Genomic DNA, 18,038 nt, shown 5'->3' with positions numbered 1-18,038 from the left:
AAAAGATCTTGGAAATACTAGGAGTAAATATAAAAATAGAGAGTGTGAAAAGAATTGGAATAATGACGGAAGGAGAGAGAGGAATGGCGGTGGTGACGTTAGGGAGCATGGAATAGAAAAGTTATGGAGAATAAGAAAAAGTTGAGGGGAAGAGAGGAAAGGATAGAGGATGGTTTAACATGGGAGGAAAGAAAGGTTAGATGGAGGCTCAGGGAGATAGCCAGGAAAGAGGAAGGAGAAGGAAGGAGGGTACGGATAGGTAATGGGGGATTGCAAATAGATGGCAAATGGTGGAAATGGAATAAGGAGGAGGAAGTATTGGAAAGTGAAAGAGGGGAAGTGAAGGGGGAGAGAGTAGGTTATAGGAGAGAGAGACAGGGGGAATAAGGGGGAAGGTAGTTGAGAGGGGACTAGTAATAGAGACAGGGGAGAGGGAGGGGAGGACAAGTGGGAGAGTAATAAGGGGAGAGAAGGAGAGGAGAGGGGGAACAGAGAGACGTGGGGGGGCGGTAAGGAGGAAGAGATATGGAAGATGGCTTTCTGGAATGTAGCAGGTTTAAAAAACAAAGATAAGGGTTTTTGGGATAGGATTGGAGAGTGGGATGTCATAGTACTCATGGAGACATGGGTGGACGAGAAAGGATGGAGGGGAGTAAAAAACAAATTACAGAAGGGTTTTAAATGGGGGGTACAATACGCGAGTAGAAAGAATAAAAAAGGAAGAGCAATGGGAGGAATGATAATGGGGATAAGAAGGGAAAGGGAAATGGAGATAGGAGAAATTGAAATGACGGAGGAAGGGATGATAACGGGGACATTGAAAAGAGCAGGGGAGGAATGGAGAATAGTGGGAGTATATGTGAACGAGGACTTAGAGAGGAAGATAGAGGGTTTAAAGAAGTGGATGGAAGAGAGAGAGGAGGAAGGAAGGAGAATAATAATAGGAGGTGACTTTAATGCCAGAACTGGAGAAATGGGAGGAAGGGTAAATTTGGGGGAGGAGGAGGAAATTGGAAAGAATAGAAACTCCAAAGATAAGAAGAGTAATAGGGAAGGGAGGAGATTGGTAGAGGTGCTAGAGGAAACTGGATGGAGTATAATAAATGGGAATATAAAAGGAGATGAAAAAGGAGAATACACGTATACCGGGGGGAGGGGAAACACGGTAATAGATTATGTATTAGGAAATGAAGGGATATGGGAAAAAATAGAAAGATTAGAGATAGGAGAGGACATAGACTCGGATCATCACCCGGTGATTTGCTGGATAAAAGGGGAAGTTAGTTGGAAGAAGAAAAGGAAAGGGAGGCAGAAAGGCAGGAGAGGGGTTTGGAATGAGGAGGGGAGAGAGAAATTTAGGAGGGAAATAGGAGAAATAAATATAGGAGGGGAAGAAGGAGGGACGGAAGAGGAGATAGAGAAAATGAATGAAAGAATAAAGAAGGCCTTGGAAGAGAGCGAGAAGGGGGAAGGAAAGGAAGAGAAAAGAAAGGGGGAGTGGTGGGATAAGGAGTGTATACAGAAAAAGAAGGAAGTAAGGCGGAAGTTGAGGAAATGGAGGAGAGGAGAAGAAGAGAGAAGAAGGTATAGAGAGGAAAAGAGAGAATACAAGGAGATGTGTGAAAGGAAAAAGAAAGAGGAGGGAGAGAGATTAATAAGGGAAGCAGGAGAGGCGAGAACGGAAAGTAAAGTATGGGAGATAGTTAATAGGGAGAGGAGGAAAAGGAAAGGAGTGGAGGAAGGGATACAGATGAAGGAATGGAAGGAGTATTTTATGGGGTTATGAGGAGGAGTAGAAGAAAGAGTTCGGAGAGGAAGAGGGGGAAGGAATAGAAGAGAGATGGAAAGAGAAATAGAGTGCGAAGAAATAAATAGGATTATGAGTAATTTAAGGTTAAACAAAGCTATGGGGTTGGATAATATACCAAATGAAGTATGGAGATACGGGGGAGAAGATATAAGAAAATGGGTATGGGAAACGTGTAACAAGGTATGGAGAGGAGAGGGATGGCCAGAGGGATGGAAGGAAGGGATAATAGCACCGATTGTGAAAAAAGGAGAAGGAGATAAAGTCACGGATTATAGAGGAGTGACGCTTATGTCAACGTTGTATAAAATATACACATCGATTCTGGCAGAAAGGTTAAGAGAGGAAGTAGAAGAGAAAGGTATAATACCAGAGAATCAGACAGGATTTAGAAAGGGAAGAGGGGTGATGGACAATATATATGTATTGAATTATCTGGCGCAAAGACAGATTAGTAAGGAGAAAAAGAAATTAGTAAGTGTGTTTATAGACTTGAAAGCGGTTTTTGACTCAGTAGACAGGGGAGTGTTGGTAAGAGTCTTAAGGGAAAGAGGGGTTAGAGAGGGACTGATAGAAAGGATAGAAGAGGTGATAGGGGAGACAAAGAGTAGAGTGAGGATAGGAGAGGAAATAAGTGAAGAATTCTGGACGGGTAGAGGAGTGAGACAGGGTTGCCCATTAAGTCCGGTGTTATTCAACATAGTAATAGCAGATATGGAGGAGGAAATTGCCAGGGGAATTTGGGGTGGAGTTAAGTTGGGAGAGGGGTAGATATTCTCCATGGCATATGCAGACGATATAGTGCTGTTAGCGGAAGAGGAAGATGAGATGAGGGCAATGTTAGCAAGGACGGAAAGATATATGGACAATAAGAGACTGGAGGTGAACGTATTGAAAACAAAGGTCATGGTATTTAGAAAGGGAGGGGGTAGGAGAAAAAGAGTAAAGTGGATGTGGAAAGGGAAGAAGATAGAGGAGGTTAAAGAAATAAAGTATTTAGGATACGTGTTTCAGGCAAATGGTAGACAGGAAGGACATGTAAAAGACAGGGTAAGGAAGGCGGTGGGAATTATGGGGCAAGTATGGAGTATAGGAAAGAGAAAATTTGGAAAAGATATAGGGAAGAAGATCTGGCTTTTTGATGTATTAGTTTGGACGGTGTTAAGTTATGGAGCGGAGGTATGGGGCTGGAAGGAGAGGGATAGAGTAGAGAAGGTAGAAGAGAAATTCTTAAAGTGGTTACTAGGAGTAGACAGGAGAACACCAGGATACATGGTAAGGGAGGAATTAAAAAGAGATAAACTTAGAAGTAGGGCGGCAAGAAGAGCATGGAATTTCGAAAAAAGACTAGAAGAAGGGAAAGGAGGGGGTTTAGCGAAGGAGTGTTTGGAAGAAATCAAGAAAAGATCAGAAAAGGAGAGAGGAGTGTCGGAATGGGAGAAGGAAAGAGAGAGATATTTCAGTGAAAAAGGGCTAGAGGAATTGGCAAGGAATAGAGAGGGAGAGGGAGGGATGATAGAGTATGAGGAAGTGGAAAGGAAAGACAAGGAGTTACAGAGGGAGGAGAGAAAAGAAAGAATAGAGGAGTCGATGTTTAATAGATGGTACAAGAGAATAAAGAGTGAGAGAATACCAAAGTATTTAAAAAAGGGTTGGTCGGAAAGGAGGTGGGGAAGGGTGACAAGATTTAGGCTAGGTAATGAAATGAGGGAAAGTAGGTATTGGGAAAGTGAAGAGAAAAAAGTATGTAGGATGTGTAATAGAGAGAGAGAGAGACATGGGAACATGTATATGAGGGATGCGGGAGAGGAGAAGGAGAGGGGGAGGAAAGCTGGCAAGAGGCGGTGGAAAGAATATTAGGAGAGGAAGGGGAGGGGGAAGAATGGATGAAGGAAGTATTGAGGAGAAGGGAGGATAAGGCAGAGGGGTGGGAAGGGGAGGAAGAGAGGGAGTGAAAGAATGAGAGAGAGTGATTGAGAAAGGAAGGAAAGAGGAGAGAAGGTGAAGTAAAGGATTAAAAACCGGAAGCGGAGGTCCAAAATAGATTAAGAAGGGTTAGGAATTTAGCGTGTGTGTGTGTATAGGCAGGAAGGAAAGATAGAATAAGGATAGCATAAGTTAGTTTAAGTAGTTTAAGTAGTATAAGTTAGATTAAGGAAATGTATGTGATAAGCTAAGGGATGTAAATATTTGTAACCCCTTTGGGGAACAATAAAGATATTCTAATTCTAAATACAAACAATAACACACGAGCAACCTCAAACAAATATTACTTCTAATTCAGACAATAATTTTACTGAAATACCAAGTAACTACATAGCAGTTCAAGTTTTTTTTTTTTAAGATAGATTCAAATTAATTTCGATCCGTATATACAATATTATTAATTTTCATCATTTCCCTTCAGATGATGAATCGATATAAGAGGTGCCGGAAGATGAATATTTATATTTAATTGACAATAATGCCTCTTCAGAAGATCTTCCGTTCCATATTGTAAATTTGAATCTGGAGAATAATCAAACTACTTCAGAAGAAAAATCTTCCATAGACGTTTGTACGATGTGTCTTGTTAACGAGCGCACACACGTCTTCATACCCTGCGGTCATCTCGTTTGTTGCTCCCCATGAACGTTTCGAAGCCAATCGATGTCCGATATGCAATGTAATATATAAAAACTATATAAGAGTCAGAAAACCATAAAATATGATTCAAACATATCTTTACGTAAAAACAGACTTAAGTCTAAGAGTTAAAAAACGCCGTATATTACTTTATGAGGAAAAAATTATTTTGTGATAGAGATAGAGTGAGATGCAATTTTATTTACTTTCGAAAGATAATTTGATATTTATATAATTTAGTTACGCGTCTTCTTACGGGCGGAGCTAATAACTTATTTTTAATAACTAGTTAAAAACTACGAGATATCAATGGCATTAAAATGAGTTACAAATATGTCAATAAGTTTAAAATGTAACAATATGAATTTGGAAATTGGTCGATTCTTGATTGGTCGATTGGTGGGTAATTCTTATGTAACAAAAATGATGCCAAACGGATAACGTGATATTAACCAGATGTATAAACATATTGTCGTACCTGAATGTCATTGTGAACATGATGCGTTTAATTTATTATAACCGATTGTTTTTGACAATTAGCTACAAGCATTTTCGTAACGTTACATTTTTTATTTTTTTTCTGTTTGTCTTAGAGTAAACGTTAGTATTTTTAAAAAGACGTATGATTATTGAAATTGCAGCTTTTACATTTATTCTAAGTCAAAAGATACCATTTATATAATATAAAGAAATTAAATTTGTGTAAATGTATGTTGTGCCAAAGATATATTAATAATAACTTTTTTTCTTATAATATTGTTACATATTATATCGAACGTTGTGATTTTATTTTGTATTTTTATAAAGTATTGATATAAACATCGTAAAACATTGTTTTATCGTATCGTATAAACATTTAATACTGATACTCCAATATTATCTAAATAAACGTAAGTAGAAAACGCGATATCAATCAAATGTAAATGTATCTGAATGTCATTGCTATAATGATGCGGATTATTTGTTTTGTCCGACCGTTTCAAACATTTCGATACAAGTTGATTGATAACAACAAATTTTTCATTTGTTTCTTGTTCATGTTTTAGAGTAATCGTTTGTATCTTTCAAAATACATACTATTATAGTAATTATAGTTTTTCCAATTACTTTAAGTCATTACATATGATTCAATTAACATATAGAGATTTTACTTTGTACAAATAATGTATGTGGTGCCGAAAATACTTTAATTCTTTTTTAAACTACTTCAATTATAATGCCAAGCGCTCTACGAATGTTACGTTTTTTTTTTAATGGTGGTATAAATATCGTAAAATATTCATTCTTTATAACATCTAAATATGTAATACCAATGCTGTTATCCGTAAAACAGTTACAAAATAAAAGTTGGTCAAGAATAACACATCTTTTCTATCGAATGAATAAAACTATATAATTTCTTTTTATGTCCCGATAAATTTTTTACACCCATCTTTATACCCAAATTATATCATCTTTTATCTGTCTCTTCACAATATGATATCCAAATATGCGAAAGGCTAAACAAAGTGCTAAAAACAATGTAAAATTAATGACATCAGTATCTTTCAATTAGAGAGATATATAAGTATGAATATATTTTATTTTGACAGATATTATAACCTTCAAATATATCACCTTTTCACGATTTCATATTTTACATAGATTTACCAGTATAAAATGTTATAAGAATACTGATTATATTTTCCCAAAATGATTTTTATTTCTCTCCATCTGTTACATATTCAAACAAACAGTGCGCATGTTTTTGTGTACAAATGAACGGTGTCCAAACGAACGGTGGGCAAACGAACGGTGTCCAAACGAACGGTGGGCAAATGAACGGTGTCCAAACGAACGGTGGGCAAATGAACGGTGTCCAAACGAACAGTGGGCAAATGAACAGTGTCCAAACGAACGATGGGCAAATGAACGGTGGGCAAATAACGGTGTCCAAACGAACGGTGTCCAAATGAACGGTGCGCGTTTTTCTGTATCCAAACGAACGGTATCCAAATGAACAGTGTCCAAGTGAGCGGTGTCCAAGTAAACGATGCGTATTTTCGTATGTGTCGAAAAGCTACTGTATCCAAAATTACTGTGTCCAAATGCACTGTGTCCAATTGAACCGTGTGCAAAATGTCGTGTCCATTTGTAACGTGTCCATTTGCACCGTGTCCAATTGTACTGTGTCCAAGTGCACCATTCCCATCTGTGTAAAGTCGTTGCTTCTACGAGACAATAGAACAGAAATAGAGTAGAAATCCAACATATTTTCTGTCTCTACATATTTAACATAATGCGAAAAGTTTGTATTTTATTGCTCTTTCCAAAGTATGTACATATCCTTGATTCCATCACTCTACATAATGATATCGGTAATGTTATAAGAATATTGATTATATTTTCCTTTATATAACTATATATCTTTTTTAGTTACACTTAGATGAGGGCGTTCACCCGTCGGAGTTCGCCCGTCACTCTGTCATCCTCTTAAGTGGTTTTTTACTCAGATTTCACCGAACTGAATTATATGGTACCAAAAATGAAATCCAATCAGAATGGAATCAACTTCAAAATAATTTCTGGGACAATGGTTCAAATTCATTTGAATTTTATTCAGAGGTGTATAAAGATTGTAATACTGCTTGTCGCAAACATTTTGAAAATATTAGAATGTTTGCTATGGCTCTTCTTACAATAGCAGTTTCAAATGCAAATATGAAACGAGTGTTTTCTATATATACAATAATTAAAAATAAACTAAGAAATAAATCGTCTATTGATATATTTCAGAGTTCAATGATGGTCAGATTCATCTTGCAACAGGAACACAGGCTCTAAGTTAAATTTACTCTTTCGCCCAGCATGCTTCGAAAATTCACTGTTGACATGTGCAATCATAAACATCAAAAAGATAAATCTGGGTTTATGACAACGGCTATTGATGGTGATACTGACGGAAATAATGACTGCGATATTGAACTAAAAATTTTAAATAATATTGATTAGTCAATAAATAAAATTTTTATAATTATATATATTTGTTTTATTTAATTTTATTATCAAAAACATATTTTTAGGGATTTCTAGGGGAATTTTGATTGTTCTTTGGAGGGAAATTATTAAAATGATTGGCATCACTGTGTTGTAAAGAAAAATAAAGAGAATAGAATAAAAGAAAATATTAGATGATTTTGGTTACATAAAAATAGGAGAGTTGCCTTAATTGGACTGTTGCCTAGATTGGACCACTATTGTAACTTGATCTGTCTAAGAAATTTATTAACTGTATGCACGTGGCGCTGTCTCCTATAAGTGATTGCAGCGCCAAACTTGTGTCTGGGTAAACTTAGTTGCTTTACTATCAAGTGCAAATTCCTTAGACAGGTCAAAAGTGATCCAATCTAGGCAACAGTCAAATTAAGGCCACCCTCTCCTATTTCATGTTTACTGATTATATATTTACATTTTTCATTTTTATATTGAACTGCTACAATTTTTGGTTTATATTACAAACATTAATTATTTTATATTTTCGTACAATTTTACATTATTCCTCTCACACTAATACTATTACTACTATGTAATTTTACACCTTTATATTTTTACGGTACATACCCATACACTCACGTAACAGAATGCTTGTTAGACTTTTCTTCAACACAATGCATCCTAAGTTATACTAAAGAAATCTTTATGATCAAAGAATATTTCGTAGTTTAAAAATGATCTAAAATCCATTTTTATAACATGTGATATGATTAAACTTATCATAGAGAGGAGTACAATATCTTGGAATTCAAAATTAGTAGTTTAAAAAAAAATTATTGTGTAGATATGCGTTAAAATATAAAGTGGTAGAATAGTGAGAACATCATATTCAACTTGATCTTTTCTATATGTTATAAAACTTTGATTTGAACAAATTTTTCATGATATAAACCATTGACGAAAAAGAACGAATTATTAAGGTATAAGTATTTTATTTGAGATATACATTTTATTTGTACTGTTGTGCCTCCGGAGAGGCACGGTAGTTGGGATCGTTTGCCGGAAGGAATTTGGGAATTCGGGCTCCGCCTGAGAACTTTATTTAAATAATTCGGACACTTTCCACATTAAATAAATAGATTAATATCAGATTTATTTGTGGTTTGGTTTATTTACAATGTTCCCGCACTTTCGCTCACGTCGCGTATCACGATAACGGTTATCTTAACGTGCGCGTGTCTAGAATCGAGTTTCGGTCTCGAGACTCGCCTCTCGCTTCTTCGTGTATATTTCTGCCGACTGCGTGGCTATTTAATATTATAATAATTATTGATATTCGTTTTGACACTCGCGGTTGCTAGAGATATTACTCGCGTAAAGGAATAAAGATTGCCCGCGTAATATTAATTAATGATCAAGACTGCCCGCGTAATATTTATGGTAAAGACTGCCCGCCGTTCGTTAGCGGTGGGCCTTTTTATTAACCCCCCTTGGTTTCCCAGGAGGGGATCGTTTAGCGACAAGACCATGCGTCGTGTCGCTCGATTTTGCGGCAAGATCCGGATGCAAGCTAAGGAGTTCTAAGTAGGACTTCTTTGCTTGCATTTTCGCAATTTCCTTTCTGCTTTTCGGTAGGACTTCTACGTTGCATTTTCGCAACATCCTTATTCCGCGTGCCTTGGTTTCCGCGTTTTCGTAATGGGTGATTGCGCGGTCGCTCGGGCTTCGCGCGTGGCTCGCGTTGTCAGCGCTTCGTTCGGTCAACGTTCGTAACGTGATCTGTATTCGCGTTACACGTTGAGCAATATCTTATTGTATAAAATAATATCTCTTTAAAATAATATGTATCTAATAATTCGTATATAGCCTTCTCGGGCTATAACATCCCTCCCCCGTAAAAAAAAGAAAAACGGAGGTGTAAAAGTGACGTTTTTCGCAAAACAAACTTATTTTAAAAATTATTTTTTCTTATTCTAATGTACAACATTTTTCCCGTATACAATATGAGATATAATCGTTTCTTATTATTCCTATACTTATCTAAAATCGTGTACTTAGACTTCGTTTTAGTATGGGTTTTGGGAATCTGTAGGACATACGTGGTTCGTCTTCTTCGTATATCCTGACTGACGGTCGTTTTGTATATTTCTTTTTATTTTTTACAATTATATAAATTATTAATATTATTATAATTATTGTGGTTATTCCACTCGTCGCCATAGGATATACGAATTGTTTTTTCGTAAAGAATTTGTCATTATTGTCCTGTAAATCATTGTTTATATCTTTCAATTTATTTCTTAATTCTGTTAATTCTGAATGCTGTACGATATTCTGTTGTTTCGTGTCTAGTATGTCTGTATTGTCTCGTATAAATGTAATATTAATTTCCGGTAAATACGTTTCTATTTCGTTACCTTGTATGACTTCTTTTGATTGGATCGTCATTTCTGTTGTTATTAATTTACATTTATTTTGGAGGGTAATTTGCCCTGTTCCTTTAATTACTTTTCTAATCTCGTTATAATTTTCGCATTGAATTATTATTGATTGTTCGCGTACAGTTGAGTATAGCCAAGTAAGTGGCTGTTGCAACGATATCCATATTGTTTCTGTCGCAATTACATGTTTATGTTTGCAAGCCTCGTTTTGGTTTTGTGGTTGCAAGTACATTTGTATTTCGCACGGCGCGTTTGAGTTGATACGGTGTATTGGTTGGGTTTTCTCAGATATGTATCTGGAATTTATTTGGATACACTTTTTTAAGTCGTCCTCCGTTATTATGATATACGTTAATCCTTCTCTATTAACTACGATTATTTCGTGATTTATTTCCGCGTGCGTAAATATATTTTTATGATCGTACGTAGGTAATGGGGTTACCTTTATTATATCGTATACTGGTTGTGAGATTAGTGGGAATCGCAATACAGTAAATATGATTGATCCTTCACGGTATGCAGTTATTTTAATATATTCTTCTAGTGCTAGCCATTCGTCGTTTCGAATTTCGAAAGGGAAATATAAACCGTGAGGTAATTGGATAGCTGCTTCTTTTAAATGTGTTATAATGTCTCTAATAGGTGTTAGTACGGGGTGCATAATGCCCTTGCGTACATACGTAAGATATTCTATTACATCTTTCGCATCCCGAATTAAATCTGTTATCATCGCGATGATTACCGTAAAATGTTCGGTTATTTCTTCGCGGTTACTATATTCTCGAACATAATGATTTAATAATTTACCGTTATGGTCTAATATATTTTCTAGTTTATCTAGGTGTACTATCGTACTATTTAAGATTTTTATTTGATTTTTCGCGACGTGTTGAATGGTTTGCTGGTTATTTTGTAGGAGATTTAATTGTTCGTTTATTAATTCTCTATCATTCGCGTCCATTGTACCGAACAATGTTTTCGCTATTCCGCCTATTCCGTCGATGAGACCTCTACGTCCATTCGTCCGTGTCTTATATAGCGTATTTATTAGAGTGATCAATTTTGTTAATTGTTTCGACTCGTTTGTTACGATTTCCTTTAAATTATCACAAGTGCGTTTATGGTGGAATTCCGACTTTATTTGTTCGCACATCTCGTTGGTTTGTTGGATGTATTGATTTATTTGCCATACTTTGTCGTTTAGTGTTGTTATATCTAATTTAATGACTAATTTCCACGCTTTGGTCGCTTGCTGTAATTGCCCGATTTTTTCGAAATATATGCCGGGATTGTGTAGGAATTCTTGAATTTTGTAAGGTGAATCCGTTTCATGTTGTCCCGTGCGACTCTCGGCCTGTCGACTGTTCCAGCTGACGAATATCCTGTAATTTCATATTAAATGTTTCATATAACCGCCTTATCGGTTCTCATTTTATTAGGTTTCTTCTTGCTGGCTTTTAGCGTCGTGTGGTTTTTTATTCAGTCGTGTTTTACTGAGTATACCACTAGCATGGTTTGTGCTAATATAAAAGATCGATCTCGCTATTTTCCCTCTTCGGAGGAAGGTATCGACAATGATGGTGAAGTGCTGGTTATTGAGCCTCAAGAAACAGATATGAATGAGGTGGACGACGGGTTCGATAGTAATTTTTGGGTGCCTCGTTATGAGCCTCCCGATGGATTTATTCCCTTATTACGACGACTTTGGTTGGAGATGCCTATACGCATTCGAGGGCGCGTTTTTGATTTTCATCTCCGTCCTTCACTCCGTGAATTCGAAGAACGAGGTCGTGCGATGGCGCAGATGCGTCGCGCTTTATATCGGATGCGAATGGTCGGTCGTTCCAACAACGAATAGGTAAGTTTTTTATTTTAATTTTCTATAAATTGCTTTAATTTGTTTGTATGCATGCGCACCGCTTTTCTTCCTTTCTTAATTGTATAATTCACGTCTGAATTTTTTTCGATTATTACGTACGGTCCGGTCCATAGGGATTCAAGTTTCTTAGATCGTCCGCGTCGGAGCGTCTCGTCGTAAACTAATACTTTGTCTCCGACTTTAAATTTTATTTCTCTAGTATTTTTGTCGTATTGTTTTTTGGCTTTGAATTTTTCTTCTTTGATATGCTCTTTTGCGAGCTGATTCGTTGCCCTTAGTCTTTCTTTCAATTCTTGCGCGTAATCGTCATAATTATATGTTGGTTTAGGCGGTCTCGTCAGTGACGTAGGTAAATCCGCTTGGTGCCCGTAGACTAATTCGAAGGGTGTATACCCCGTAGCTGTATGCGGCGTCGTGTTATACGTAAACATTGCGAACGGTATCCATTCGTCCCAGTCTGTCTGGTCTTCGTTTATGTAGTGTCTTAAATATTCCGCTAATGTTCGATGCGATCGTTCTAACGCGCCATTACTTTCCGGATGATAGGCAGTTGTCTGTATTTTATTTATTTTTAGTAATTTACATGTATTTTTAAATATTTCGCTGAGGAAATTTGTGCCTTGATCCGTTAAAATTTTTTCCGGTATTCCGTGTTCAAGTACAATTTTTGTAACAAATTCCTTGCTAACCGTGTTCGCTTCTTGATTTGGAATCGGTATCGCTTTGCTGAATTTCGTTAAATTGTCTTGGAATGTTAAGAGATATTTATTTCCGTTTGTTGTAACTGTTAACGGTCCTACAATATCTAACGCGCATTTTTCGAACGGTTTAGTAGGCGTATCCGTAATTATTAACGGTACCTTATTTTTTCGCGATAATTTATTTTTCTGGCACAATTCGCATTTTGCGATGTATTTTTCTACATCTTTCGTTATTCCTGGCCAATTATAATTTAGGCGGATTCTTTTTATCGTTCGTTCAACTCCTTGATGTCCTCCTGTGGGTGCATCATGATATTCGTATAATATCTGTTTCTTGTCTTCCTCTGTGTATATTTTTTCTTCGTCGGAGTTTGTTTCTTCTTCTATTGCGAGGATTTCTCGTTCTTCCTCTTCTGTTTTATGCGCTTCTCTTGTTACATTGCGGCTCAGTGCATCGGCGTTCGCGTTCGCTCGTCCGGCCTTATGAATGATTTCATAATCATATTCTTCGAGTTTTAATCTCCATCGGATTAATCTTGATCCGGGATCATTCACATTAAATAACCAGATTAATGGTTTGTGATCGGTTACGATTTTGAATTTCGTACCATATACGTATGGCCTAAAATGTTTTACAGCCCATACAATCGCTAATAATTCTTTCTCGGTTGTATTGTAATTCTGCTCCGCCCGCGATAAAACTCTGCTGGCGTAAGCAATTGGTCGGTCATTACCTACTTTTCCTTGTGACAATACTGCTCCGATTGCATAGTCGGAAGCATCAGTGGTCACTATGAATTCTTGATTGAAATCTGGATACATTAGCACTGGCGCCGTCATTAATTTTTCTTTTAATATTTCAAAAGCATTTTGCTGTTCCATTGTCCACTCGAATTTTTCCGTTTTCTTTGTTAATTTCGTTAGTGGCTTGGCTATTTTTGAAAAATCTTCTATGAATTTTCTGTAGTATCCGGCTAGTCCTATGAAAGATTGTATATCTTTTACTTTCTTCGGCGTCGGAAATTCTTTTATCGCGGTTAGCTTTGACGGGTCCGGAGATATTCCATTCTCCGAAATAATGTGACCTAGATAAATTACTTCTTTGCGCAAAAACTCGCATTTATCTGGTTGCAATTTTAGATTATTTTCTCGGAGTCTCTGTAGTACTTCCTTGAGTCTTCTATTGTGGTCCTCTAGGCTCGATCCGTATATGACGATGTCGTCTAAATAAACTAGACATTTAAGTCCTTGCATTCCTGTTAAAATTGAATTCATCAATCTCTGGAATGTTGCTGGCGCATTTTTCAATCCAAACGGCATTCTATTAAATTCATAGCGTCCGTAGGGCGTTGAAAAAGCTGTCTTTTGTTTATCTTGCTCAGCCATCGGTATCTGGTGATATCCTGACGCTAAGTCTAGTGTAGTAAAATATTTAGCGTTTCCTAGCTGGTCCAGTATATCGGTGATATTGGGCAGTGGAAATGAATCGCCTATTGTTAAATCGTTTAGCTTCCGAAAATCTACTACTACTCGGAGCTTAGGTTTTCCGGATGCGTCGGCCTTTTTTGGTACCACCAATAAGGGTGCGTTCCATTGACTCGCGCTTGTTCGGATTATGCCATTTTTTAGCATTTCTTGCACTTGTTTATTTACTTCCGTTTTGTGCTTTTCGGGAAGGCGATACGGTCTCGTGTTCACCGGCGAGGTGTCGGCGCGCGTGTTTATCTCGTGCTCTACCGTCGCGGTGCACGTCAGTGGTTCTCCGTCCAACTGAAATGTATCGTAATATTCTTCGCATATCCGTAGGAGTGCCTGTTTTTCTTCCGTATTTAAATGTTGCGTGCGTAGTAGTTGTCATATTTGTCCGTGTCTCGAGTTAGTATACTTAAAATTTTTTCTTGCTTGTATCGTGTGTATTTTGGATTCGATTTCGCGTTCTATGTCTTCGAGTGTGACGTTCGGCGTTTGTATCTCGACTTCCGTATCGGTTGTATTTATGATACTAACGGAACAAGTATAATCCTTCGGTTCTACTAAGCAGTTTCCAAGGTAGATTCCTGGAGCTGTTTCCTCTGCTCGTACTATTCCTATCCGATTTTGCTTTGTTATCGCTTTTACGATGGTCTCGCTGCGCGGTTTAAGAATTGTTTTGTTAAACGTATGGAATCTTAGCACGGCGTCTCCTATTTTTAATTGATTTTGATTATAATCACAGGATACCGAATGTTGTCGAAGGAAATCGATTCCTATTATTCCTTCATATTCTATCGGAATGTCGTCTCTTACAACGTAAAATGCATGTTTTACCTTGTGATTGTCCATTTTAATAGTGGCGTACATTTTTCCGATGGTATGTATTTTATGTCCGGTTATGCCTGTGAGCGCGATTTTACCTTCATGTATTAGTGTGTCATCTTTTAAATGTTTCAATTTTATTAATGAAATGGTCGACCCTGAGTCGTATAACATCTGTATTTTCCCGTCTTTTGCTTGTCGCATTGGTAATGTTATTAGCAATAAGTCCGTCTTTTTCTTCGCACGTGGCATATCTTTAATATGCGTAACGCGATACTCGGATGCAGGTCGCGGTTGTCTCTTTCTCGCTTCCTCCTGCTCGTCTTCGCTGCTGCTACTTGCGCTATCGGCGTTTCTGTTTTGTTGTCGCGGTTTCTTTCGATCGCGTATATTTTCGTCGCGCGTTTTTTGCTGATTTCCGACTTTTAGTTTATTTGTATTGTTTTTCGGTTTCCCTTTTAGACTCCAGCATTCGTCGCGGCTGTGTCCTGTTCTTTTGCAATGCGAGCAGTATTTATTTATCGCGTTTATTCGCGAGGGTTTTTCCGGTTTCGGGAGCGCGTATCGGCTGCTACGGCAATCGCGTCCGAAATGTCCGTTTTTTCCGCATTTAAAGCATTGCGAGTTTGAACTTCGACTATTTCGCGAGTAACTAAATTCGGTTTTATTTTTATTAGCAAAACCACTCGTTCTCGCTGTTCCCGGTCTGAGTTTTTCTTCGGCGCTCGCGCCCGTTATCGCTTCTTGGAGCGTCGTATATCGCTGCGCGCGTACGAGCACTTGTAATTCGTCGTGTAACCCGATTTGGAAATTTATTAATGCCTGCGCCTGGATTGTCTGTTGAATCGTGCGTTTGGATAATGCGGAATGCTCTTGTCCTTCGATCATCGAATCGTATAATTTCATCGCTAGTAGATCAACGCGTTGTCCGAAAGCGTACGCAGTTTCATTCGGCTTTTGTTTTAGCGAGTTGAATTCGATCTGTAAATGTGTCGTGCTTTGTTTCGACTGGTAACAAGTCTCGAGTTGCTGCTTTAATTCGTCGAACGTTTGTATATCTCGCGTCTCAAAGTCCTGCATCGCTTTCCCTTTTAATTTTGTGAATAAGATTGCTTGAATTAACGATTCTTCGTCTGCGGGGTTTATGTTCTGAACAGCGTATTTGCACGCGTTTAAAAATTCTTGCAGTTTATGTCGCGAGGTTCCGTCGAACTCGGGGATCATCATTCTCGCTTCCTTTAACGGTAGATAATTCGGGGCGACGCTTCGTCGATTTCTGATATCGCGTCCCGTTCGCCCATATGTCGTTTCAAACGCATCATTATCGTTTTCCCTGTTAATGTCTGTATGACGGGGTAATTGCGCGTCCGCGCTCTCTAATCGCGTTACTCGTATGTTTAACGAATGGATGTCCGCGCGTATTTCATTTAAAATGTGGATTATCTGTGTATAATCTCCTTTTTCTTCGCGGTTTCTCTCGTGGGGCGGTGTGTGATCCGCCTCCACTATATTTCGGTCCATTTGGTGAATGGATCGTCGCATCCTTTCTATTTCCTCGTCTACCGCGCTTTGTGGCAGGTTCGCGGGAGTGTTTTCTCGCGGATTTCGCGATTCGGCCATATTACTTTCTTGTTGAAGCAGTGGTATCAACGCAGAGTACTGATCGCTTTCGTAGGAAGTTAATGAGAATTCGCGCCGTAGGGATACTCTACTTGGAGTTCTACTAATATACGGTCGCGTACGTCTAGTCTCGCGTTGAGTGTCGTCAGTGGGGTCAGTCGTATTACGCGGGAATAGGCTTTCGTCAAAATTGTTAAACGGAAATTCGCGTTCTGTGACGACGTTTTCCGGTAACTCGGGCTCGCTTTCGCTCGAGTATTGAGTTTCTAAGTTTTTTCGCACGTTATAAGAATTTTCTCGCGGTGCTAAACTTAATTTAATCGCTCGTCGGGCTGGTTCACTCAGTAACCACGATCGGTTCGCTATTGGTTTCGGTATGTTAGAACCTTCCGACATTCACGCTATTATATTTATTAAATTTTTTCGGACTTACAATAGTATAACGGCTCGCATGATCGCTCGCTGTGTCAGTAGGTTGCTGACGCTGCAGTCCTTCGCTCGGCGGCTGATACGGCTGACGATGCTCGTCGTACGGCGGTCGTTGTCCGGCGTCGGTGCGTTGTCTGTAGAGTTATCGTAGGTCGCGATGCTTGGCGGCTCACGTTTCTGCTACAGCTGTTGTGGCGATGCTCGTTCTGTTGTCCGTGCGGTGTCTTCCGTTGATTGTAGTTTCCGTCAGCTTACGTTTTACGTGTGCTGGCGTGCCTGTCCTGTTTACACTCTGGGTGCTTTGCAGGTCTTGGGAAGGCTTAGCTGCTGCTTCCGTCCGTCAACTTCAATTGAATTGATTGTTGGCGTGCCCGCTTTTTAACACAACCGTGTCTTTTGCAGGTCTTGCTTAGTTCTGGCGATGCCTCGGCAGATCCCACCGCTGCCACCAAATTATGTTGTGCCTCCGGAGAGGCACGGTAGTTGGGATCGTTTGCCGGAAGGAATTTGGGAATTCGGGCTCCGCCTGAGAACTTTATTTAAATAATTCGGACACTTTCCACATTAAATAAATAGATTAATATCAGATTTATTTGTGGTTTGGTTTATTTACAATGTTCCCGCACTTTCGCTCACGTCGCGTATCACGATAACGGTTATCTTAACGTGCGCGTGTCTAGAATCGAGTTTCGGTCTCGAGACTCGCCTCTCGCTTCTTCGTGTATATTTCTGCCGACTGCGTGGCTATTTAATATTATAATAATTATTGATATTCGTTTTGACACTCGCGGTTGCTAGAGATATTACTCGCGTAAAGGAATAAAGATTGCCCGCGTAATATTAATTAATGATCAAGACTGCCCGCGTAATATTTATGGTAAAGACTGCCCGCCGTTCGTTAGCGGTGGGCCTTTTTATTAACCCCCCTTGGTTTCCCAGGAGGGGATCGTTTAGCGACAAGACCATGCGTCGTGTCGCTCGATTTTGCGGCAAGATCCGGATGCAAGCTAAGGAGTTCTAAGTAGGACTTCTTTGCTTGCATTTTCGCAATTTCCTTTCTGCTTTTCGGTAGGACTTCTACGTTGCATTTTCGCAACATCCTTATTCCGCGTGCCTTGGTTTCCGCGTTTTCGTAATGGGTGATTGCGCGGTCGCTCGGGCTTCGCGCGTGGCTCGCGTTGTCAGCGCTTCGTTCGGTCAACGTTCGTAACGTGATCTGTATTCGCGTTACACGTTGAGCAATATCTTATTGTATAAAATAATATCTC

At 38.7% G+C, this 18,038-nt stretch overlaps 2 protein-coding genes across 2 annotated transcripts; one reads left to right on the top strand and one right to left on the bottom strand.

Annotated features, from left to right (window-relative positions):
• Window positions 1–532: 532 nt before the first annotated feature.
• Window positions 533–1,786, top strand: LOC138939560 (caldesmon-like). Its single transcript, XM_070307429.1, has one exon. It carries the CDS (start codon window positions 533–535, stop codon window positions 1,784–1,786), a length of 1,254 nt encoding a protein of 417 aa, XP_070163530.1.
• A 7,124-nt stretch (window positions 1,787–8,910) lies between these two features.
• Window positions 8,911–13,308, bottom strand: LOC138939558 (uncharacterized). Its single transcript, XM_070307428.1, has 3 exons — window positions 13,165–13,308; window positions 11,825–12,186; window positions 8,911–11,228 (listed from the first exon to the last, which is right to left on the bottom strand). The coding sequence occupies exons 1-3, from the start codon at window positions 13,306–13,308 to the stop codon at window positions 9,446–9,448; spliced, it is 2,289 nt and encodes a 762-aa protein (XP_070163529.1). The 3' UTR covers window positions 8,911–9,445.
• Window positions 13,309–18,038: the final 4,730 nt, after the last annotated feature.

Source organism: Polyergus mexicanus, unplaced genomic scaffold, assembly GCF_030449975.1.
Source record: "Polyergus mexicanus isolate NDT 795.1 unplaced genomic scaffold, iyPolMexi1.0 SCAF_14, whole genome shotgun sequence".
Taxonomy (NCBI): Eukaryota; Metazoa; Arthropoda; class Insecta; order Hymenoptera; family Formicidae; genus Polyergus; species Polyergus mexicanus.
Note: the sequence above shows the minus strand (reverse complement) of the source record. Positions and strands in the feature narration are given on the sequence as shown.

Coding starts and splice junctions, on each gene's coding strand:
- LOC138939560 (XM_070307429.1), top strand. CDS start 533: ATGGCTTTCTGGAATGTAGCAGGTTTAAAAAACAAAGATAAGGGTTTT.
- LOC138939558 (XM_070307428.1), bottom strand. CDS start 13,308: ATGGAACAGCAAAATGCTTTTGAAATATTAAAAGAAAAATTAATGACG. Junction 12,187..13,164: donor CAGTATTGTCACAAGGAAAA/GTAGGTAATGAC, acceptor AACGAAGACCAG/ACAGACTGGGACGAATGGAT. Junction 11,229..11,824: donor GAATCCCTATGGACCGGACC/GTACGTAATAAT, acceptor ATGAAATTACAG/GATATTCGTCAGCTGGAACA.